Source organism: Neofelis nebulosa, chromosome 2 (genome assembly GCF_028018385.1).
Source record: "Neofelis nebulosa isolate mNeoNeb1 chromosome 2, mNeoNeb1.pri, whole genome shotgun sequence".
NCBI classification, from domain to species: Eukaryota; Metazoa; Chordata; class Mammalia; order Carnivora; family Felidae; genus Neofelis; species Neofelis nebulosa.
Window position 1 is genome coordinate 107,703,055 of NC_080783.1, and position 26,518 is coordinate 107,729,572.

The following is a 26,518-nucleotide window of genomic DNA, read 5'->3' on the forward strand; positions in this document are numbered from 1 at the left end:
TGTTTCCTTTGTGAGTTTATGCTCTCCTCACTTCTCCAAGTGTGGGCTCTATGTGACAGTGCGGGCAGCACCTGGGAGCCTGTTAGAAATGCAGGATCTCAGTCTCTGTCCCCAAAACTTCTGAATAGAACCTGTGCTTTAGCAACAGTTGCATTCAGGCAGTCCAATTGTTGGGGATTCCCTATTCTAGAATATCCCTAGACTTCTGCTCCTTCAATTCTTAACCTCTGTGCCTTTTTCAATTCAGCATCTCAGAGGTGGCTGGAGAGGGGATGGGAGGAAATAAATCAAAGTTATCTAAGTTTTTATGAATATGAAACCATGCTCAAAACTAAGGAGTAGAAACTTAACCTCTATTTTTTGTCATTGTATCAGTATTCCAAGATAGTTGGTATCATTCACATTTGTTAAGGATGAGGAAGTAGACTCAGAGAGGTCAAGTCACTGACCTAAGGATACACAGCTAATTGTTGGTAGGACCTGGACTTGAATCTAATTCTGTCTACCCAAGGTTAACTAGTATCTTTATTCATATTGATCTGAGATATTAATCTGAGTAAAGGTGGTGCTGGTGTAATAGTCACCCCTTTAGGTCACTTTGGCGTTTCAGGTGGCGTTGCCAGTGTTTTAACCACAAAAACTGGACTTTCAGGCGTCAAGAGAGAAAGAGAGATATGGGCACCTGTGCCTTGTCGATGCCCCTGAAATCATACTGTGGCCTAATAGGCCAGTGGGCAAAATTAACCTTGACCTACATATTTAAACAATGCCCTAGGCCTCTTCTCTGACTAGGATAACAATAGATCATTGAGAGGTACAGAATAGAAATCTGCTTCTGTTTAATAGGAGCCTTGGGACCCTATCGCAAATGCAGACAAATCCAATGTGATGACCCTCTCTTTATTCAGCCAGGGTAACTGAAAAACACAATGATGTTAAGAGGGGAAGGGGGGATCATATGAACACTTTTTCTCACCAGTAATATAATACTTCTGAGATTATAAACATCAGCATTCGGCACAACAAAAGTGATAGATAAACCCATGCAACTGACACTTTACTCCTTCCTCTGATGGCTGGTCACTTCCTCTGAAATGCCAAGCTGAGATTATTTCTAAGCAGCACTCTGTAAAATGCTAGCTCAAGTAATCACTTATTTGATGCCACTCATACTTCACAAAGAGATAAGATCATCAGTTTGTCAGTTCGCTGCATTTAATTTGAAGCATTTTCACTTAAAAATACAGTAATGCAGTTACAGGCATGGCAATTAATAACAGATATTTGTCTAGTGGTTGACAGTTTACCACTGCATTTGCAATGAAGGTCACACCCAGGAGGAAATAATGTAGTTGAATAGCATATTGTATGCTGGATACTTTTGCTTTGTCTAACCTGGAGTAGTTGGGTAGGAGCTACTCAATTTGTTTGTTTAAAATCCATCTAGCAATCTTTCACTTAAGACATTGTGGAAATGCCATTAAAAAAATGAGCCAAGGATTATTGAATCTACCATATGGAGTGAAAATGATAACATATATCCAACTCCAAGAAACCAGAAAATAGGAGTTAATATAAAAAAAGTAGTTCATCCTTCTCCAGGATTCCCAGTGGGTGCCTCTTATCCTGTGGTGGCCCCTCCCCTGGGGACCCCTTTTGAATGTCTCACACTACCCTTCTCTTACTCAGACTTGTCTATGCAATCACGTACATGCGTCTGGACTAAATTAAAAAAAAAATAATAATGTTTATTTATTACTGAGAAACAGAGAGAGACAGAGCATGAGCATGGGAGGGGCAGAGAGAAGGGGAGACACATCATCTGAAGCAGGTTCCAGGCTCTGAGCTGTCAGCGCAGAGCCGGACCCGGGGCTAGAACTCAAAAATCAGGAGATCCTGAGATCTGAGGCGAAGTCGGATGCTTAACCAACTGAGCCACCTAGGCGCCCCCGGACTTAATTTTTTAAATCAATGTACACATTTGCTAAAACCCCAGATTTTATAAGAGAATCCATGTCATTTGTTTTGCTAAGGACTTGCTTCTCATTAATCCCTTCCACAAAAATATCCAGAGCAATTGATACTGTCTCTGGGATATCTTTGTTAGGGTAATTTTGTGTGTGAGTACAACAGAAAACTAACTAGTTTGAAAAAAAAAACAAAAAAAACAAACTCAGTAGCATGAAAAATTATTAAATGGTGGAAACTCGGCACATGGAGATTGAGAGGTGTCCATACTGTTACTTCTTTTTTTCAATGTTATTTATTTATTTTGAGAGAGAGAGGGAGAGAGAGAGAGAGAGAGAGAGAGAGAGAGAGAGAGAGAGAACAAGTGGGAGAGGGGCAGAGAGAGAGGGAGAGAGAGAGAATCCTAAGTGGGCTCTGTACTTCCCCCTGAGCCTGAGGTAGGGCTCAATCCCTGTGAGATCATGACCTGAGCTGAAGTCAACAGTTGGACCCTTAGCTGACTGAGTCACCCAGGCACCCCCATACTTCTTTTTCTTGAACAGCATGATAGTTACAAGGGTGTTCAATCTGTAATAGTTCATTAAGCTAAATATTTGGTTTGTGAGGCTTTCCTGTATCTGTGTTTTATTCTATATTTTTTCAAAAAAAACCCCACCAGGAATAGAAATAAAATTTATTACCCTACATCAAAGAAGCCCTCAGTGAAGACAGGCTTCAGAGCTAGTGGATTAGTTCATCAATGCCATCCTCGGCGTCTACATCCTTCTCCAGCTAATATGCCTGCCCCACATCTCAGCCAGACTTAACAGCATTCTGAGAAACAGAAATCACGGGCACCTATGGCTTGCTTTTAAGCCATCCAATTTGATTCCTCAGAACAGCATCAGGATGAATGTCACCTCAGAACTTGTTTTAAAAAAAAATGTAGCCTGTCTAGACTTATCCTAATCCTAGATCTTCTGGACCAGAAAGTCTGGCAGAGGGACCTAAGAACCCCTGTTTTTCCAGGCTCCTCAATTGATATGGATGTGCTGAAGTTTGAGAACAATGGCGTAGAGCTAGGAGACTCTTCCTGGCCCCACGACTGCCCAGCTACTCTGCTTTCACATCACCAGCAGTTTTTCTCTGTCCAATTAGCCATAATGAGGTCATGTGTCCACTCCTGGACCCAATCACAGTCAAAGGTGGTAGAATTACCTTGACTGGCTTTAGACTAATAATCTGATCCAGAGTAAGAGAATAATTGACTCTATTTGTTCCCTCTCCTCCCTCTCTCTCTCTCTCTCTCTCTCTTTCTCTGTCTCTCTCTCTCTCTCTCTCTCTCTCTCTCAAGCTGTATCTCCTACCATTTTGGTGGGTTATACTGCACATCTTCCAGTCAAAAGAGTAACTTCCTAATCAAGGGAGGAACTGATGCCAGAGTTATTTTTTTGAGCCCCAAATGAGGCTTTTGAAATAACAATGAAACACACTTGTATTTAACCATTTTGTGGCCATAGTGGTTAAACCTATGAAGAGACAAATATTATCTTGATCCTTGATTCTTGGTAAAGTGGACACTTAACTATATTATTTTTGTAGGAGGAGAGAAATTACTTGCCCAAATTCATGGAGTCAAAAGTGATGCTTTCAGCTCAAACACTGGCTTTCAAGACTAGGCACTGTCTTTCAAACAAAACTGTCCTAGGAAGCCAAAGTAAATGTAGAATGTGAGCTGTGCTAAAAAGTATGCTGCTCACGAGAGAAAAGTTTTAAGTGGCAATGCCAGCAAGATGAGATCTGCAGGTTTAAATGAGTTTTGATTCCTCTTCTCCATTTTCCCTTAAAAACGCTTGGGAGAGTCATTTTTTCTCTATCTGCCTAAAAACAGGGAGCGTGTCTTATCTTGCTGCTCAATCTTTTATACTGCTTTACTCATGGATGGAACTCAATAATTATATATCCATTAAATGAGGAATAAATAATCCACTCACAGCTCCCCAGGCCAGAGCAGCCGATGAGTGGAGTTAAACTGTATTGATTTGACAAATTAAATAGAACTCAGCCTCTACCATTTTATAAGAGAAATTCTAGAACAATGCTATCCAATAGAAATTTCTTCAAGGATGGACTATCCCTTAGCTGTGCCGTCTAACATGGTAGCCCCTAGCCACACATAGCTTTTGAAATGTGGCTATTTAAGAATTGAAACTTTAATTTAAGATAAGCTAATTTACATGTAAACAGCTACATCTGGCTATTGGGTATCACATTGAACTGTATGACTCTAGGGTCTTTTCAAGTTTTATATACAAGAACTTCTCACGTGGATGTTTTTCATGTGTATATGAATCAACTGTTGGCCTGCAAGGGGCATCAATGTGAGATATCCTCCTTGGGACCGAACTCCAAATTTTCCAAGCCCCAAATGCCTTCCTGCTGCTTTCCCTCACTTCTTGTGTAACTTCTGAGCTGTGAAACGTGCAGCTTCATGCTTTCCGATCCATGAGGACCTTAATGGCTCCACTGTCTCACAAGGGAAGTATTCACTGTAGGACGTCACAGCTGAACTGTGGGAGTAATGAGCTTTAGAACCCTTCAGAGTAATAATACAGCTCTCTCCTAGAAACACAGGCACACAGGTATGTGACCGAGCACACTCACTGTAGCAAAGGCTGTTGACACCCACATCTCCTGGACTTTACCGCTTTCAGAACAAGGACAACATCTTAGATGAGATGAGATGGGACTTCTTGTTCAAATGATTTCTGGGGGAGTGATTTCTGGAGACAGGCTGTGAGGGAAGACAGAGGGGAAAGCTAGTAGGAAATGTGGTCTCAACTGAAGTCTAGCTTCCTTCCATTGCCAAGAGGAAGTTCTGGGCCACCATAAATATCAGCCATGTCTTGAGACAATGGGATCGGCTTTTGGAACTTTGTATCCATCCATCACTGGCTGAGATGAGAACCAGGAAGTGGTAGTTTCCCAGGCAAGAACACTTCTGTTTGGACAAGAGCAAATCTCTGGAGAAGGGGGCAGACAGTTCTAGTTGTCAGCCTGCACCCATAGCTGGGCGATGAATCCATCTACTAAGGAAGACCAGAGAGGAACCCTGAAGACATCCCCAGCATCACCACTTCCAACCCCAACATCTACACATTCTCTACTCTGCCCAAAGGGCTATCTCTCTGTGCTTTAAACACCACCCTGCCCACCCGCAGTTTCAATCAACACCTGACTGAGTTCGTGTATAAAAAAACCTGTATATGGTAATGATCTGACAATAGATCTGCACTGGTGAGATTAAGCTCCTCCACAGGAATGGCTGGCTTGCAGATGTGCCAGGGTCAGCTCTCCTCCCTTCCCTGTCTCATCTGCATCCCTCTCACCCAACTTCCTGGGGTCAGTTCCCAAATGAGCTACTTACACTCAAATCCATTCTTCATAATTGACTTCTGGTAAACCCAAACCAAGTCACACACACAGAGTCACCGCTCCCGGCATGACTCTCGAGGCAGCCTCTATCATGAATGGGTCCGAATGGAACCCAGACTCTCCCTTGCCTTTCATGAGTGTCGTCTTATGATCACTTTTGGTCTTCTCTGCAAATTGGCCTCAACAGGCCCACTCCACATTTTCCTACAAGTGTATCTGTTTTGAAACCTACAGGGTATTTGGTCAGGTTCCCACTTGCTTTTTCCCAAGAGGCTCCTTAGTCCCTAAATAAACGTCCCTGAATAGAAGTGTAGGAGGACCAACCTGCGACACCCAGGTCCTACTCCACGTGCCCAGTAGCAGAAGGATGATGCCCAGTCTTCCCTCCAACACCCCCCGACCCCAAGCCTCAGAAGTTACTTCCCAGGGACGCCTGGGTGACTCAGTCGGTTAAGTGACCGACTCTTGGTTTCTGCTCAGGTCATGATCTCACCGTTCATGGGCTTGAGCTCCACATTCTATCCCATGGTCTGATCTCTGTCTCTCCTTCTCTCTCTGCCCCTTCCCGGCTCACTCTCCATCTCTCAAAATAAATAAATAAACATTAACAAGAAGAAGAAGAAGAAGTCCCTGCCTAGCCACAGGTCCCATTCCAAACGAATGATAACAACGCTGTGCTTGCAGATGCAGGAGGCCCCCCCTGAGGGCTGTGGAGAAGTTTGCCAATGTTGTCATCACTCTTACCCATACTGAGTAATGTTAAATATTTATGGGACCATCTCCTCTGCCTTATTCATTACCATCACTGGGCAGTTTTGTCCCTGAAAACTCTTGAACCTTTGCTTACACAGGCACCAAATATTTAATAATGATGCAGCTAGTAATTCAAGCTAGCTTCCTACTCATTTGTGATGATGTGCTTGTAGTTTTTTAGGGCCTTGAGTAAATCTGGAGGAAAGCACCCGCATAAGAAACCTACTCCCTCTAGGGTTTATTTTGGGGATTTTGTTTTAAATGGCCACGTGCTTCAAATTGTTTAGGTGTGAAATGCCGTGTATGTGATTATTCTACCTCTTGTTGGTCTTGTACTAAAGGGACTCACTCTCCTTTTGAAAGATAGTTGTAAACTTTTGCTGAGCAGAGACCCATTTATAATCCGTTTTGTGCCCATTTCTAGTGTGTGACCTCAATCAACTCTCATTTCCTTTGCTGAGTTAAAAGTGGCAATAAGGGTAGAAACTGAGGAATTTCTGCCTTCTACCAGTTATTCTGTCTCATGCTCCAAGCTTCTCCTAGTGTGTAAAGTGGGGAATAAGTATCATGGTGTAAAGGGCTGGGAAGGGAGCTGGCTGGGTGTCAGAAGACATGCCTCTTTGGTCTTACTTTATTTATTTTTTTAATTTTTTTAATGTTTATTTATTTTTGAGACAGAGAGAGACAGAGCATGAACAGGGGAGGGTCAGAGAGAGGGAGACACAGAATCCGAAACAGGCTCCAGGCTCCGAGCCGTCAGCCCAGAGCCTGACGCGGGGCTCGAACCCACGGACCGAGAGATCATGACCTGAGCCGAAGTCGGCCGCTCAACCAACTGAGCCACCCAGGCGCCCCTCTTTGGTCTTACTTTAAACCTGTTTAGAATTCTCCATGAAGAAGAGGCATTGGTGAGACATCAGAACGTTGGGTCTCTCCCCACGATAAGCTGGTTGACTCTTTGAGGCTGCTTTATTCTCTTATAAATGGAAATTTAAAAATATATTGCTGATCGCTATGAGAATCAGGTGAGATGTTGAAAACGTGCAAAGAATTATGTTTCTAGTGATAATTGCTGTTTTGGAGAAGGAAAAGGAACAGGAGGAGGGTTCTCTGACCATCCTGTGGAGAGGCGGTGTTGCCGAATAGTTAAGAGATTGGGCTCTGGGTCCTGGTTTTGTGAGTTGGAATCCCCTGTTCTGCCACTTACTAGTCGTGTAGTCATGTGATCTTGGAAAAGCTGTCCAACCTTTCTGGCCTCAGTGTCACCACCTGTAAAATGGACACAATCATAATAATTAATATCTATGTTGCAGAGATAACTGTGAGGATGAATGAGTCCGTGTGTGCCAAGTGCACAGGGTGGTGCTGAGCACTGAGCAAGGACCATCTGTTATCTAATAGTGGATATGAATGAAAACTTCAAGGGTTTGCATAATGGGGGTGATGGGAAGGAACAATAGGCTTAACTGGGAGTGATAATAACTATTGATGCAAGAACAGAGATGGATATTTCCCAATTCACAAAGTTTCAGATTTCCTTGGCAATTTTAAGTCTCCATTTAACTACACCTGTGTCTGGTGTGAGGAATTGGGGGCCGAATGAGAGAAGGGTGCCATCTTAAATCCAGAGGCAATTTCATGTGGTTATTTGTTGTTGTTATTTTTGATCATCCAAAATAGCATATTAGATTTAAGCTATGTTGGTCTACTAAGTAGATAAATAAAGCAAATCTCATCTGTAAAATATTAGAATGGAAACCGTAGAAGCTGTCTCATCGAGTTTTTCACAAACCACTCAGCATGTCAGAAACACCTTTCTAAAAAACAAAACAAAACAACAACAACAAAAACAGATTCTCAGGTTAGGCGTCTGAATACATTATCAATGAGAAGGCCCAAGGATGTATATCATCATCTTTACAAGGCCTCAAGGTGTTTCTGATGATGGAACACCTCTGAGAATTTCTCATCCAGTCTAACCTCAGGAGCAGAACTGTGCCTTGAACCAGGTCTCCGGGCTTTTGGTCCGTAACCTCCTTTTCCCATCCTGTCCCCAAAAGTCGCATAATGCACAGGTAGAGTATGAGGGCTTGGGCTGTGCTAGGAATAAATTAAGATACAGCATCAAAATCATGCAGGATCTCGTATTTGAAAACGATTGGAAAATTCTAGGTGACATAAAAATGTAAAGTTACTTTTCCTTTAAAATCAAAATCTTCCTTGAAATGTGCATTAAAATCTCCTAAATTTCAACTGCAAGGATTGTGGGGATTGCGGTTAATGATCATCAATACCTTAGCCACAATTACAGCTAGCACTGCTTTAGTTAACATCTTTGACTTGCCAAACACAGGTATCTGTGTGTATGTTACACCCCCAATTTAGAGAATAATTCAGACACAGAAAGCTAGTGTGGGCTGGTGTGTCTTCAGAGTAACTGCAAATAGTATCTTCAGGGTTCTCTCATCATTTTGAAAACACATTTATTGTTTGGTGCAAGGAACAAAATGTTTGTCATAGCAACCATGGCAACCCTGGGTACTTGGCCTATTAGCTGTAATGCAGGAAACATCTTCAGCAGCAGGAAAAGAGTCCTTGTCAATTATCACCCAGATAGCGTCCCTCTGTTTTAAGAGGGTCGGCTGAAGCTTCTGGGTTTGGAACATTTTTTAACTGTTTGTGCTAATGAAGGTGAACAGCAACAATTCCCTTTTGGTTAATTTCAGAATGGCTTTGGCTCAGACAAAGTTGAAGAAATGTTTTAGCGTTAACTGTCCCTCTTTTGTTTTGGTTTGGGTTTTGGTCAGTCTTCTGTGATTGGATGCTCTGCAAGTTGACAAGGAGAATTCCTTGTCATTTAAGGCTCTGCACCATCAGCAGAGTCCGACGCGGGGCTTGAACTCATGAACTGTGAGATCATGACCTGAGCTGAAATCAAGAATCAGATGCTTAACTGACTGAACTCCCCAGACACCCTTCTCTCTTCCGTCCTTAACATACAGTCTTATCATATATGAGTATGGTGATAATAATTAAAATAAATGAAGAAAAAAATCCTAAAGCACGACTAGGAAGTCTGGATAAAAGAGAAAATAGTTAAGGTTTGAGTATTTTGATTTTCAAACATAGTGATGGTCACCCAGCAAGTCACAAGTTCCATATTATACCAACAGCTGTCAAATTGTTGCATATATTCTTTATGCAATAAACCCCATAAATATGAATTATGTGAGTCTCAGTTTCTGTAAGAAAGATATGCTGATAAGAGAAAATATGTTACAGGCAAAAAGCATAAAAGGATGGAATCACTCATATTTTCATCACTCAGAAGAAATCACCATACAAATTCCTCTCCTATCACGTTTTAATACTGTTGAGATCATATAGTTTATACAGCTTTGCTTTTTTCACTTAAGAAGAAAGAGGCATCATGAAACGGACAGGAGGAGAAATTGAATGGAAATAACGAGCAGGTTCAGAATCACTTTAGACTTCTTTTGGAAATGTGAAAGATCTTAAGCCTCCCTGTCAGTTGTGAGAAGTTGAAAGAAGGTCTGTACTGGGAACTGTGGACGTGTTCGTGAAGACAGAGCTGGTTGATAAAAATGTAGCTCTGGGTCTGGCATCTCAGAATCTCTGCTCAAATGCCTCCTGCTTATTTATTGATTTTCTGGGCTTTTAGAAACTTTTTTTTTCTTCTGCTACATATTAGCCTCAAAGAGCTATGATTAAACTCTGAGTGCCAGGTGTTCTAAACTTGCTGGATCTCAGTCTCCCTGACTATATTATGAGAATTGTGCTTTTTATCTCACAGGGTATTATGCATGTATTTAAAGTAGGCTGAACTGCAATATCAAATAAATTCCAATGTGCCACCAATGTCTCAAACAGCATAGACGTTTCGTTCTTGTTCATATTATAATATAGGGCAGGCGTTTAAGTAGATAGCTACTTTCCTCCATGTGATGATACAGGAATCCAGGCTCTTTCCAAGCTGTCATTCTGCCATCAGCTAGGGCCTTGGTGCCAACTGGATCCGTCAGTAGAAAGGGAAAGCAAGTGGGGAAGAGATTTGTTGGCTTGCAAGGGGCACATCTTCGTAGTCACATTTTTATTGCAGAGAACTATAGCCATGGATGTGGCTACAACTCTAATAGTGTAGAGAGCTGAAAAATGAAATTGAGCCTCACAACCACCACAGAAGAAGAGATAATGGATAGTAGGGAAGTCAGCCACATCTGCCACTGTATTCATGTCTTGCAAAATATATAATAAAATACATTCCACAGTAGATGCTGAGAATGTTCCTTCTCTTCCTGCTTCTGCATTTCAACGCTTATGAGCAGTAGCTATTTGTTAGGAGAAAGTCAACCCACAACCTGTAGGATGTGCCTGTGACCAAAGTAGGGCCCACCTCATGTCGTGTATCTCCTATGTCTGCATGTCCGCGCCCATCGGTGAGAGGCCGTCTGCACTGGGCAGCCAGGGCTCAGGAAAGTTCTCGGTTGCCAAGGAGAAATCCCATTGACTCCTTCCGAGATAGTGAGAAAGTAGACTGGGACATTACTAAAATGATTTTCAGTGACACAGGCTGAGCTCAAAAAGGAATTTATTGATTAAACCTTCTAAATTATAATTTTAACTAACTCCCCAACTTGATGCCCTGAGCAAGGTGCCTAATAGAGGTGTTGTTTTCATCTTGTCCCCACCCAAGGCGTACGCACTCTGCCATAGTTTCCACTCAGGATTCAGAAGGTCTGTGAACTCTTGGGTCAGTGAAAATGATTATTAACTTCTTTGTTTCTATGTGAAATGAAAATAGAAAACTGAGGCCATGGTCTTCCCACTAAGCAAGAGCTAATATTGATCTTCTGCAGAGTTCCAGGGTGTCAAATAATGAAATATTGGGCCCAAAGTCTTTTGTCACATGTAAGCATGTTCCTGTGTGTCAAGTACTCTGAGTCCCAAGAAGATCCAGTAACACAGCCCACTCTGATGTCCTTCTGAGATTTTGCATATGATGTTCCCTTGGCCTGGCCAATCTCTCCAATGTTTCCTCTAGTTAACCTTGTTTGCCTGCAAAACGGTTATATTTGCTTCAGGTTTAAGCTCCACCATCCCTGTCTATAGGCCTTTCCAATCACCTAGCTAGGCGTTGTGTCCTCTGTGCTCCTGTTGTACCTTCTGTTTGCCTTTCATAAGGCTTCTCGTCATATCACATTGCATATTTTTGTCTGTGTGTCTTTGGTACCAAGAACGCCTCAGGTGCTTGGTGAACATCGGACAAACAGATGAGGCAGGAGTCAAAGACATAGTCCATGAACTTTCATCTTTGTATCCACAGCAAAAGAAAGAAAGAAAGAAAAAGGAGCCTGGCCCATGGTAGGTGTAGAGAAAACACAGGGATGAAAGCATGAAGAAAAGAAGGAAGGAGATGACAATCAGGCAGAGGATAGAAAACATGTTACAAGGTTAAGGCAATAAGCAAATAAAAATAAATAAACAAAGCCAATTCTACTAGGAATCCAGAAAATGGAAAGTGTAATGACTGAGGAAAGACCAGAAGACTTATGGAAGGAACAGCATGGATTTGAGATGAATCTGGAAGCATGAGAGGGAGTAGAATGGAAGAGAATGGAAATTGAGCCCAGTAAGGATGAGCAGGGCACATTTGGGGGTAAAGACATGTCAGTGGAACACCATTTCATTTCTCTTTGAGAGCTGTAAGGTGTGGCCCTGTGAGATGTTACTACAACCCACTCTCTCTGATCTTCTTCCAGGAACTGGTGGTTGGTCCCCAGCAGATTCCAATGCTCAACAGTGGCTCCAGATGGACCTGGGAAACAGAGTGGAGATTACAGCAGTGGCCACGCAGGGCAGATATGGAAGCTCTGACTGGGTGACGAGTTACAGCCTGATGTTCAGTGACACAGGACGCAACTGGAAACAGTACAAGCAAGAAGACAGCATCTGGGTAGGACATCTTTTCTCTTCTGGTGAATAAAACTGAGATGTGGTAATGGTAACCAGTGAGCATTTCTATCATTTTCCTATACCCAGATTGTTGGTAGCTTAGCAACTATTGAGTACCCATTCAGAAATAATTAGACCGTATATGGGTCCTATCTCCAGCATGGCTCTTGTTCGAAGGGAAATTAGGATGTCTGTTGCAAAAGTTTAGTGTTTTCCTCCTCTTCTCGTAACTTGAGTAATTCACTGACTAGGCCTCAGTTCCTTCGTCCATAAAACCAGAATGATGCTACAAGAGTCTGATTGTTAATGGCAATGTATTGATTTATTGAGTAGTATTTACTCACTTGTTTATTATGTACCAGGCCCTTTGCACACTTTGTAGTGCCCCAACTAGCTCAGGTATGTAATTTGACTGATATTGCACAATTCGTAAATCTTGGCATTAGAATCTGTAATCAGGCCTGACATTGAAACCACTGTGCTCAACAGCGTCTATCAAGATTTAAAAGGAATGAAAATGTTTAAAAATACAAGGCAACTACAAACTGTAAACTCATTCTGTCTTTATAAACAATCAGCAGCTAGGAAGCGAAAGAGAGTTTTCTCCAAGTTGTGAAAAAGAACTTTCCTTACCTACCGCAAGGCCCAACCTCTTGACCTTCTCCTGTTAGTGAAAGCCTGTCCCCAGATTGAGGTTAGAAAGGGAGAGCACATAGCAAGAGGTATCTGGAGGAAGCTTTAGAAACTCGTGCACTGGATTAAAAAAATGTATTCATTTGCATTGCTTACAATTTAGGGGAAAACATCTCCAAATATTTATTTTTCTCCCAATGTGCATAAAATGTGAAGATTTGACAATTGATAGAATTATCTGTCTTTCTTATAATCTCCCTACATGTTTTTCCTGTGAAATTAATTCCAAGTTTGTTTTCAAACTGTATTGGTCTACATTTGTCTGTGTTGGCCCTGCTTTGTTGGAAAAAAAAATTTTCCTATTTTATGTTTATTGCTTTTTGCTAACCTCCTACTAATCAATATTGCTAATTGAAAATAATAGTAAACTGAGGATTAAGATTAGTCATGAACAGATTGCATCTTGAGAATAGTATTATTATCATCTTTATTCTGGGTTGCCTATAATATTAGGTTGAATTATTTTCAGAAAGCATGTGTTTTCTTCATTTTAAAAATAGGCTTTTGGGGACTATTCTATTTTTTCACTCAATTTTGAAGCCCCTATACAATTTTACAGGGTTTTTTTTTTTTTGCTTCCTTTTGTTTTGCTTTTAGTTCGAAAGGAGAAATAATCACACCTTCCATTTTGAGGAAGTTTTAAGGTTTTATGAGGGACTAAGAGATGTGGGATTATTTATTTTCTTTGGCATGTTCAATCAGAACTGGTCGTTTCTCAGAATGAATTGGAGTTTTGAGTTATTTTTGTCTAAATCTTTTTATTAAAGTGTAATCGACATGCAATATTATATTCATTTCAGGTATACGACCTACAATTCAACATTTGTGTACCTTGCAAAATGGTCACCATAATAAGTCTAGTTACTGTCTGCCACCATACAGCATTATTGTCCATATAATATTATAGTCTATATTCTCCAAGCCGCACATTACATCCCCGTGACATCTTTATTTGATATCCAGATTATTTTACTTCTTGATCTTCTTCACCCATTTTGTCCATACCCCAAGCCCCTCCCTTTTGGCAACACCAATCTTTTCTTGGTACCTCTGAGTCTAGGTTTCATTTGTTCTGTTTGTTTGCTTTGAGTTTTAGATTCTACATGTAAGTGAAATCATGTGGTATTTGTCTTTCTATGACTGACTCATACTACTTAGCATAACTCCCTCATGGTCTGTCCATGTTGTTGCAAATGGCAAGATTTTCTTCTTTTTTTATGGCTGAGTATTATTCTTCTGTGTGTGTGTGTGTGTGTGTGTGTGTGTGTGTGTGTGACATCTTCTTTATCCATTCATGCACTGATGGACACTTAAGTTGTTAGCATACGTTGGCTATTGTAAATAATGCTGCAGTGAACATACGGGTGTGTGTCTTTTTTGAATTAGCATTTCATCTTTTTCAGATAAATAGCTAGTTGTGGAATTGCTGGATCATATGGTCCTTCCTTTTTTAAATTTTTTGAGGAACCTCCATGCTATTTACTATAGTGGCTGCATCAGTTTGCATTCTCAACAACAGTGCATGAGAACTGCTTGTTCTCCACATCCTCGCCAACACTTGTTATTTCTTGTCATTTTGACAATAACCATTCTGACAAGTGTAAAGTGATAGCTTATTGTGGTTTTGATTTTCATTTCCTTGATGATTAGTGATGTTAAACATCTTTTCATGCACCTGTTGGCCGTCTGTATGTCTTCTTTGGAAAGATGTCCATTCAGATTTTATGCCCATGTTTCAATCAAATTATTTTTATTGTTGCTGCCACTGTTGTTGAGTTGTATGAGTTATTTATATATTTTGAATATTAGCCTGTTATCAGAAAAATGATTTCCAGGCGCCTGGGTGGCGCAGTCGGTTAAGCGTCCGACTTCAGCCAGGTCACGATCTCGCGGTCCGTGAGTTCGAGCCCCGCGTCAGGCTCTGGGCTGATGGCTCGGAGCCTGGAGCCTGTTTCCGATTCTATGTCTCCCTCTCTCTCTGCCCCTCCCCCGTTCATGCTCTGTCTCTCTCTGTCCCAAAAATAAATTAAAAACGTTGAAAAAAAAAATTAAAAAAAAAAAAAAAAGAAAAATGATTTCTCCAAATATCTTCTCCCTTTCGGTAGGTTGCCTCGTGGTTTTGTTGTTTTCTTTGCTATACAGAAGCTTTTCAGTTTAATGTCCTATGTATTTATTTTTGTTTTGTTGCCTTTGCCTTAGAGTCAGATCCAAAAAAATATACACACAACTGATTTCAAAGAGCTTACGTTCTATATTTTCTTCCAGGATTTTTATGGATTCAGGTATTGCATTCAAGTCTTTAATCAATTTTGAGTTAATTTTTGTGTATGCTGGTCCAGTTTCCTTCCTTTGCCTGTCTCTGTCCAGTTTTCCCAGCACCATTTATTGAAGACATCATCATTTCTCCATTGTATGTTTTTGCTCCTTTGTCATAAATTAAGACTCTCTATTTTGTTCCAATGATCTATGTGTCTGTTTTTATGCCAATGCCATATTGTATTTTGATTACTATAAGTTTGTAGCTATGGTTTGAAATCAGGAAACATGATGCCTACAGCTTTGGTCTTCTTTGTCAAGATTGTTTTGGCTATTTGGAGTCCTTTGTGGTTCCATATAAATTTTAGAATTCTTTATTCTACTTATATGAAAAATGTCATTGGAGTTTTGATAGGGATGGTGTTGAATCTGTAGATTGCTTTGGGAAGGATGGACATTTTAACAATAGTTATTTTTCTAATCCATAGCATGAAGTATCTTTCCATTTACTTCTGTCCTCAAAATCTTTCACTGGGGTCTTATAGTTCTAAATGTACAAATCTTTAATCTCCTATGTTAAATTTTTTACTAGGTATTTAATTATTTTGGATGCAATTGTAAATTGGAGTTTTTTTTTTTATTTCTCTTTCTGATACTTTTACAGTGTGTAGAAACATGACAGATTTTTTCATATTGATTTTGTATTCTGTTACTTTACTGAATTCATTTTTAGTTCTAACAGGTATTTTTTTTGGTGGAGTCTTTAGGGTTTCTTATATATAGTATCAGGTCATTTGCAAATAGTGACCATTTTGCTTCCGCCTGTCCAACTTACGCCTTTTATTTATTTTTCTTGTTTAATTGCTGTGGCTACAATTTGCAATACTATGTTGAATAAAAGTGGGGGGAGTGGACATCCTTGTCTTATTCCTGAGCTTAGAGGAAAAGGTTTCAGCTTTATACTGTTGAACATGGTATTACCTGTGGGTTTGTCACATATGACCTTCATTATGTCCAGGTACATTCCCACTATACCAGTTTTTTCAGAGTTTTTATCATAAGTTGATGTTGAATTTTATCAAATGCATTTTCTACATCTATTGAGATGATCATATGATTTCTATCTTTCACTTTTGTTAATGTGGTATATTATATTGATTGACTTGTAGTTGTTGAATCTTGTATCCCTGTAATAAATCCAGCTTGATAATGGTGTATGATCCTTTTAATGTATTGTTAAATTTGGTTTAGTAACATTTTGTTGAAGATTTTTACATCTATGCTCATTGGGGATGTTGGCCTATAATTTTCTTTTTTTTTTTAATTTTTTAAGGTTTATATATTTTTGAGAGAGAGAGAGAGAAGAGAGAGACAGAATACGAGCAGGGAAGGGGTAGAGAGAGAGGGAGACACAGGATCCAAAGTAGTCTCCAGGCTCCAAGCTGTCAGCACAGAGCCCAATGAAGGGCTCAAACCCACAAACTGTGAGATTGTCACCTGAGCCGAAGTCGGGCATTCAACTGACTGAGCCACCCAGGAGCCCCAGCCTACAATTTTCTTTTTTGTGTTGTCCTTGTCCAGTTTGGGTATAAGAGTAATGCTGGTTTATTAAAATAAGTTTAGAAGCATTCCTTCCTATTTATATTTTTGGAAATTTGAGAATAGGTATTAAATCTTTGAATGTTTGTTTGGTACAATTAACCAATGGAGCCATCTAGTTTGTTGGGAAATTTTTGATTATGGATTCAATCTCCATAATAGTAATTGTCTATTCAGATTTTCTATTTCTCCATAATTCAGTCTTGGAAGATTCTAAGTTTCTAGGAATTTATCCATTTCTACTAGGTTGTCCAGTTTGCTGGCATGTAATTGTTCACAGTAGTCTTTTGCAATCCCTTTTATTTCTGTGGCATGAGTTGTAACTTCTTTTTCATTTCCGATTTTATTTGACCCCTCCCCCCTTTTTGGTGCTGAGTGTAGCTAAAGTTTTGTCAATTTCAGTTATCTTTTAATTTCATTGATCTTTTCTATTGGTATGTTTGTTTATTTGTTTGTTTGTTTTTCATTTTTATTTCACTTATTTCCACTCTGATCTTTATTATGTCCCTCTTTCTACTAATTTTGGGCTTTGTTTCTTCTTTTTTTCTAGTTTCCTTTAGGTACAAAGTTAGGTACAAAGTTTATACCTTTAGGTACAAAGTTAGGTACAAAGTTCATTTGAGATTTCTTTGTTTCTTGAGGTAGGTCTGTCTTGCTATGAACTTCCCTCTTAGAATTGCTGTTGCCTCATCCCATATATTTTGGTATGTCATATTCCTGTTTTCATTTGCCTCCAAGTAGTTTTTTTATTTCTCTTTTGATTTCTTCTATGATCCAGTAGTCATTCACTAGCATGTTGTTTAACCTCCATGTATTTATAGTTTTTTCTAGTTTTTTTTTTCTTATAATTGATTCTTAGTTTCATACCCTTGTAGTCAGAAAACATGTTTGATATGATTTCATTTTTATTGAATTTACTGAGATTTGTTTTGAGGCCTAAAATGTGACATACCCTGCAGAGTGTTCCATGAGCATTTAAGAAGAATGTGTATCCTGCTGCGTTTTGACTGGAATGTTCTATCTCTACCTGTTAAGTTAATTTGGCTTAATGTGCCAGTTAAGGCTGATGTTTCCTAATGGATTTTCTGTCCGGATACTCTATCCATTGATTTAAGTGAAGTGTTAAAGTCCCCTACTGTTATTGTACTGTTGTCAATTTCTCCTTTTTAAGCCTATTAATATTTGCTTTGTATATTTTGGTGCTCCTATGCATGCTGCATAGATATTTATATTACATTTCTTCATTTGATCCTTTTATGTACTGCCCCTCTTATTTCTTTTATCACAGTCTTTGTTTTAAAGTCTGTTTTGCCTGATTGAGTGTAGCTATACCAGCTTTCTTTTGCTTTCCACTTGCATGGAATGTTTTTTTGGGTTTTTTTCATCCCTTAACTTTCGGTCAGTATTGCTTTGCCTCTGAAGTAAGTCTCTTATAGACAGTGTATAGAGGCATGAGGCTCACAGAGACCAATCCAAGCTCACATAATCAGGTACTGACAGTGCCGAAATATTAAATATTAAGATTTATTTCTAAATATAGGTTATTGCAAAACTGTACTTTCTATTTCTCCTTTACTATACTTGATTATTTTTTAAGCTTCACAAAATTGATTTACTCTTGTCACTTTCAATGTGAGTTTTAATGGACCCACTGTGTACAAATAATATTAAGTCCTATTGCTTAATTCACATGTTGCTCAAGTATGGGTAAGAAGGCAGCAATAATATCAAACTGTGTTTGCATAGGGTAGAGATGTTGCTCAAACTCTCCAAAACTATATCGGCCTTCAAGAATGTCCATCAGAGACTCAGTATTTTACCAAATACTTTACAGAAATAGGCAAAATCTGACTTGTGGATAATATTCATTAGTATTTCCACCAAATTATGCTGCTGGATGAATAGATTACTTTAAGGATTTTTATTTGTTCATTTTACTTTTTATTTTAAATTTAAACTTAGAAGTAAGATTATAGATCCACCAAAATTAAGCCTGGTACACAAGATGAGCGCAATGGGAAAACAAGAGATTTTTACAAAACTCTCCAAATTGTTTTATTCAACTTTTCATAAAAAGTCAACACCTAAAAACATCAATATCAAGTACTGAATTAATTAAGTATGGTGTATAATGGAAGTAAAGAATCTCTTGAAGGAGACTTTCACATGGTCTTTTGAAGATCTTCGATTTTCAGATGATATGGAGTTTGTAATGCTTTTAAAATTGAGTTAGCCAACAATGCAACTTAGTACATGCCATGGATAGCATATCAATTTACCAGTACTTGAGACTTATTTTATTTTACAAAGTTCGTTTCGGAATGGGGAGCCTGAAAATTTATCTGTCTACACAATGTACACTATCAAATATTCATGCCCTAAGAATTCAATTTGAAGACTTTCTGACCTGGTACTGAATGGAATGTTCATGAATGAGGCCACCAAGCAGCCGCTTAGAGATGAATCATGATTTATGAACAAGCCAGAGTTTCCCACTACATTAAATAATCAGGTGTGAAGGTCTCAGGGACAAACATAGCAACAATTTTAGAATCTTAGCAGATTTAAAATCTCTTCCTGGTTGGCTCATAGACAGGCCAAAGAAATGTAAATATTAAGTTTCCTAACTCTGAGCAGCAACATTAGCCTAAGATTGGTAAAATGGATAAATATATTTGGAACAAAGGGACCTCTAATTAAATCCACACAGACCAGAATCCTGTTACCACCAGTCATTTTGAAAGATAGGTCTGTAGAAACACTCACTTTTTAAAATAGATGCAGAAATTGCTGCTTCAGCTCTGGGTCCCTCTTGTATGTGTTCAAACCCTTAATAAATCTATCTGAGTTTCCCATGTACAGCATGCAAGTGTTCTAAATATGCATCCCCCCTCTACATGCATTGACATTTTCCTTTATTTTCTGATGTTTATCACTCTGAAATTTCAAAGACAGCTACTGTGCTTGTGTTTTAATACATGGTGTCCTCTTTTTAAATCACTATCCACATGGCTCATGATTGTGAACAAGTCAATTAGGATTGTCTCCTCTTCTCACCTAAGACAGTTTTTCAATGTATTATAAAATTTCAGGCAAAATTTTACTTATCTTGTCCTTGAGCTTTCTTTGCCCATCCCCTCCCCCACATTTCTGGGTAGATCAGCAATGTCAGGTATATTAGGAATGGACACAAAAGCTTTATAGGAAGATTCCAAAGTATGATCTGTTTTATTTCCTTTCTAATGGCAAGTGTCATACCCATTCTGGCTACAGCAGCATATTGGGGTAACAGTTCCAGTCAATGGACTCGCAAGTATTTAATAATTATTAGTACATTAGTACAGAGCAACAAGCGACTGCTAAGATCTTCAACTTTAAGTTGGGCTCTGCCAGTGCATCTTGAAAGGACATTTCACTCATCTCAAAGTTAATTTCCATTGTCATAGCCCCCAGATTCCATCACCCTTTATCACATCATCCTTTATCACATGTAAAAAATGATATATATCACAAATCTGTTACCCTTTTATATCCAAGAACTTCAGTACCATAAACCCACAGTCTATAAAAGACAAAGAAAAATCTACCTGAAGTCCCCAAAGTTATCTTACACCTGACCTGCAAGCCCCCCACTGAACCATGTTTAGTTTATAAATAAAGTATCTTTTATTGAGACATATTGAATACATTATTTGCTTTTCCTGACCACTTTTACACATATATGAAAGTGTGCATACAAACTCTTTCTGTAATTCAATTCTAAATCCCTCCTACTTAGAGATTTTAATGTCACCTAAAAACTTCAATAAGTTTTTCACTTACCCTACTGTGCTTTATTTATGAAGAAGACAGAAAGTAAGAACTAGAAGCAATCTATAAGAATCCTGGAATTTCCAAATTTCTCTTTCTTCTAATTATTTGCCATTTTTTCCCTAATTTTACTCCTCCCATTATCAATGTTAAAGCTATATTCATCTCTGTAGGTAAAGTTATTCTACTTGTCTTTTGCAAAGATAATCTAAAGAGGCCCCCTCAGGTACTAGTTTTAGACAAGTATCTGTTATTGCTGGATTCGTCAACATTGACCACGAGGATATTAATGGTCTGTTTTACCTACATGTTCTCTTACTTGTCTCTAATCTCCATTTAATTAGGCATTCACAATCAGTCTCTGCTTAATGTAGATCATGCATTTTAAGATGGTATCATTCTAATCATTCCTCTTGCCATAACATAGGAAGGTTTACTCATGGGGGATGTAAGGGCCACAGTGATATGGACCACTGGGGGAAGACAAGAAGCTTAAAGAATTGAAGTCATTACTAAAGCAAGGAATTTTGCAGGGCTGGCACCTAAAAATGAAATAATCACAGGTTAGAATACATCCAAAGGGTTGTAGTGAATTGGGTTGATGAAGGAGCTATTCTATCTGGCACTCAATATGAGTAGTCCCTCGGCTAAGATTACCAAATATATTATCTAATACCTTCTAAATAATGTTAATGAATTTCTATTTTACAGGGGAAAAATGAAGTTTAGAAGGGCCAAGGAACCTAGTCCATATCACAGAAGTAACAAAGTGATGAACCAAGATACAAACCCAATTCTATGTGTCCATAAAGCCTAAGCACCTGAATCGCTGGATAACACCTTACTCAGTAGTTGATGACGTAAGAATTAAGAGCCAGTATTCTCAGACAAAGGGCTGATGTAAACTGGGCTAGGATCAGGACACATTCTGGTCCAATGGGGAAGTAGCCCACTAGGCTAAACCAAAGTGGAAAATTCAAGTCCCATCTGGGCTAAAGCAGCATGGCGAGGCTTGTGGGAAAACTTGGTGGGTATGGTGATGTCCAGGATGTAGCCCTAGCACATTACATCTTTGTCAACTAGTTTCAGATTCTTCCTACTGGTGGCTCTGAAGTCAGTGGTGTGCTCATAATTGTTTCAGAAAGAGGTTAGAACTAGCTCACTGGCCTAAGCCTTCTGTTGATGTTTCTATAAAACAGATCATCAGAACAAGAGCTGGGAGAGACTGATGTATACAAAGCCAAAATCTGTCTCCCTCGAGTGTTTACACATTGAACCTCAGTTGTTTGCTCATGCAATGTGGGCATGAAAATGTCTACCTCCTCCTCTACAGAATGGTTTCTCAAATCTTTTATTTTTAAAAAATGTTTTAAGTTTATTCTGAGAAAGACAGAGACAGCATAAGTGGGGGAGGGACAGAAAGAGAGAGGGAGAGAGAGAATCTCAAGCAGGCTCCACACTGCCAGAGCAGAGCCCGACATAGGGCTCGAACTCATAAAACCATGAGATCATAACCTGAGCCAATCCCAAGAGTCAGACGCTTAATTGACTGAACCACTCAGGCACCCCTCAAATATTTTAACGACAACTAGACTCTTTGATTCCTTTCTGTCATGGATGCAATTTTCATTCCAGTAGGCCTGCTCAGTGATGGCCAGTAATCACGTGACAGATTCCAGCTGCCTCATTAGCTCATCATTACCCACTGAAACTACTATAAATTATTGATATTCAGGTTACAGTTTTCTTTTCTGAATATCATGTTGCCTCTTCCCAATATGTCAGGCATTTAGTTCTATATTGAAGAATCCTTTGGCCTGTATGATAAAGTGGTCTATGATTTCTTGTAGCTTTATGGCGTCTGTCTTAATATAAAGCACTTGCATATGTTAGCCAACACTTTTCTCACACAGAGGTCAATAGAAACAATGGATTATACATTTAGGTCATCAGTTCCCTGATTTCATCCTTGAGTGACTTCCAAACTCTCTGGAAGATGGCTGTCTGATCTTCATGATTCATGCACATTTATTTTGCCAATTTGGTCTAGAATATCTTGAGTATTGATCAACTGTTTGATATAGTATTTTAAGCCTACCAATTTCAGAAAACAATTTGTGAGAATCTCATTACCATCCACATATATCTTTTAAATTCTCATTATACACCAGACAGTATGCTAGGTGTTGGGCATAAAAAGGGGTGTTCAGGTCTGATTAATCCCTTCCCTGAATGTGCAAAGCCATCAAGGGGAAGTAAATGACACTGCAACAGAGCCATGTGTGTTTAAGTGGCACCGATGGCCATCCAGGAGCAAGGAACTTCAAAAAGGTGTGCTGGTCAGTAGGGAGCGCAAGGGACATAGTTGAGTCGAAAGGGCAGGGGCTGTGTTCAAGTTACTCTGGCTTCCCAGCAACTACAGAATGCTGTGTGCCTAATACTAAGTCAACAACTGTAAGAAGGGAGGAAGAGAAAGTTGTATGAAGGGAGGAACACTCACAGGGGGATAAGTGCTAGAAGCACAGTCTTAAAAGAAGTGGTATAAGATGCATCTGAGGTACGCAGAATTAATCAATTTAGATAGAATATTTCTCTGGTCAATTCTACGAGATAAACCTGGCAAGCAGAGCTAGCTCGATATTATGGGCTCCTAGTACACACATACTTTCTTGAGCTACAGACCAAGAACATAAGTCATCATGTGTTTATAACTTTGTTTTGATTTTTTGGTTGTTGTTAAATAATAAACACATATCATAAAATGCTATCAAATATATTTTTAAGGTTTTGTTAATAGTTCTCTCCTTGGCTCTTTCTCATACATATATACATATAAGCTTTTAATGTATTTATTTTACAGTTGGCCATTACTAAAACTTCAGTATTACGCTAAGCAAAGGAAGTCAGGCAGAGAAAGACAAATACTGTAGGATTTCACTCCTAGGTGGAATTTAAGAAACACAACACTAAGGAGGGCACTTGTTGGGATGAGCACTGGTTGTTCTATGTAAGTGATGAATCACTGGGTTCTACTCCAGGAACCAACAGTACACTGTATGTTAACTAACTTGAACTTAAATAAATAAATTTTTAAAAATTCAGTTGAGAAGTTAGCATGTTTAGAATTCTGCCTCTGATTGAATAAAGACCATCAGTGCAAAAGCCAGATATCACCACATAGCAGGCCAACAGAAGCAAAGAATGAAGGGAAATGCAGAGGCTTTTGATTACAGTAGAGTCTAGTTGCACCATCGCTTGCTTGTATGACTTTGGAAATGTCACTTCTTCTTTTTGTAGTGATTCTCCCCATCCATGGCAGGCATATATCTAGAAACTTCCAGGCCCTTTGCATCTATTCCTCTACACTTCCCTGCTTGGACTCTTTGTGTTAATGGGCTTCCCTGTGGGTTGCAATGAGAAAGACATGGCAATCAAGTGTGAGTTTCAGTAGGGATCCGGCTCAGAATTGACAAGGTCCTCAAAGCTTGATATTCCCTGTGAATCATCCCCATGGTTTTATCCTGAGCACTTTCCACTGACCTTGGATTCTCTTATCACTAGATGAGGCTCTGCAGAAAAGGGAAGAAACAAGCGGCCAATCAGCATTGTGAAAGCAACAGCTGGGCTTTACCTCAGAATCAGCAGGCTTCCCTCCAGCCCTCTGGCTCCACATGTAGCCCTTGGAAGTTCCTCGTTGATGCCCATCTGTTTTCCCTTCTTAGTGTTAGGATTAGCTGAGATGTTTCAGAGAACTTCCCAACATGGGTCTAGCCTCTTTAAGGAGTAAATACTTTCACACATTTACACATGTGGCATTTAAACACGTCACGTGGACACGGAGTCAACACACAGTCTTCAGGATTAATATTCATGTGGACACTTGCTAGGGGAGAGCAGATGTTTGCGACCTCCTACAAACTGGTTGCATTTGTAGTGGGATAGGATCCAGCAGCTGATAATCAAAGGAAGGAGGAGGCTCTGGTTAAAATTAATTCTTCTAAATCCACTGCTTTTAAATTAATCTTATTGTTTAAGTCCTCAGTTCACAGGAAGCTTGACTTTAATTGTATTTCTGATATATATAAACCAGTTAGGTTTTGGAGACATCCACCTTAGATTTGGAGAAATTGGAGTTAATATCCCAACTTTAACGTATAGCAAAGCATTAGATTTTTTATGTGAACATATTTCATTATTTTAGTGAAGTATAATGACCAAGAGGAAGAAATCCTATTAAGTACCTTTTGTTTATTTAGTCCTTTTTAAAAAATGTTTATTTATATATTTTTTGAGAGACGGGGAGAGAGAGAGAGAGAGAGAGAGAGAGAGAGAGAGAGAGAGAGATGAGAATCCCAAGAGGGTTCCATGCTATCCTTGCAGAGCCCAATGAGGGATTTGATCTCACAAACCATGAGATCATGACCTAAGCTGGAATCAGGAGTCAGATGCTTAACCAACTGAGCCACCCAAGCACCGGCCATGTAGTCTTTAACTATCATGATTTTTTTTCTTTCCTTCCCTTAGATTATACCCATCTTTGAAGTCTGACAGCTAGAAATTCCATGACTTTGATAAATGCTTTAGTACATACGAGGCTCAGTGTCCTCCTCTGCAAAATGGGTATATAAATGTGCTTACTTAATGTGGTCTGTGAAGGAGAGATTCTCCAAAAAAAAAAAAAATGTGCCTCAAAATGTGCCACATTGCTTATGACACAGATTGCTGGGCCCCACCTGCAGAGTTTCTAATTCAGTAAATCTGGGACGGAGCTGAGAATTGCATTTGTAACAAAAATCCCAAGTAATGCAGGTGCTGTTGGGTAGGGGCCTCGCTTTGAGAAACACTCGCTTTGAGAAACTGTCAATGGGTTAATATGTATAAACTTTACACAGTGTGAAATAAATAAAGGATAGATACAATTGCTATCACTATTGAAGGTAGGTGTGTGTGATGCACCTGGGCACCTGGTGCAGATACCCAGAGGAAACTAGCTTTCAGTTTTCATTCTTTTGAGCTTTGTACGCAAATGGGAAGCAATCTTAGTAAGTCAGCTTTTTTTTTTTCCAATAAACTAAATACTCGGTGGAGAAGGTAAGATCGCCTTGTGGTTGCAGGCAAAGATAGGTACCCACCCAGGCTCATTAAAAACAATTAGCTGAGAGTCCTGGTAGCAGACAGAAGAGGAGAGGAGGAACCTGGGGGAGTTACTGACGCCTAAAGAAGAGGGCTCTGGTCCAAAGTCTGAAGCCCCGAGTGCCTACTTGGCTGTAGTCAGATGGAAGGATTCCAGGCCTGGCAGGGACCTCCAGCAGGCTAAGAAACTCTCAAGCGTTCTTTAAAAAGTCCAAAAGAAAGCAAGCTTCATTAAGTTTATGATTACAATGATAGCAGGTGATAGTAAAGAGAAAAAAAGCATAATACAGTCAGCACAAGTTTCAATTCCTGTTAAGTATAATTTCTGGTTGAGTTTGCCTTCCTTTAATAGGAAAAAAGGAGAGAAAACAAGTGAAATATGAGTGTGAGCGGGAGTAAAACTTGTGTTTCGAGTCCCTGATCGATTGCAACTGTTCGTGGTGGGGGGGACCCCCCTTCCCACTGCTGGGTCACCAAAGGCATCGCTGTGGCTGTAGTGGCCATCTGGATTAGAGAAGGAACTGAATGGTATCACTAAATTTGTCTAGACTCTAGATTTACAAGTAATTCTCCAATTTAGGGGCTCAAGAATTATTTGGAAATTAATTCACAAGCTGTATAAAAAAAGAGCAATGTTTTTCTTTCTTTTTTTTTGTCTTGTTTTGTTTTTAAGTATTAGAAGTACAGAGAGGGTGTCCATAAAAATCAGGCTTGAATTATTGTGGCCCAAATATCCTAGGTGCTCTGTTGTGTGGGAAAGGAGATGTACTTGGAAGAAAAAAAAATCCGTACCAAAGAATCATGGGCCTCTAACATCCTGTCTTATCTGATTGTAATTTAGGATATCAAGCATCTGTTAGGCACATTCTGCATGCAGTAAATTAAGGGGACTTAAAGAGTAGGAGATAGAAATCCCTAA

At 39.4% G+C, this 26,518-nt stretch overlaps 1 protein-coding gene across 3 annotated transcripts in view; it reads left to right on the forward strand.

The window, feature by feature from the left end:
* The window catches only part of CNTNAP5 (contactin associated protein family member 5), an 810,836-nt gene that overhangs the window by 190,804 nt on the left and 593,514 nt on the right, over window positions 1-26,518 (forward strand). For all 3 annotated transcript variants that reach the window (XM_058715579.1, XM_058715580.1, XM_058715581.1), the window contains exon 3: window positions 11,916-12,109. In XM_058715579.1, the coding sequence (XP_058571562.1) occupies window positions 11,916-12,109 (194 nt within the window). The remainder of the gene's footprint in view (window positions 1-11,915; window positions 12,110-26,518) is intronic.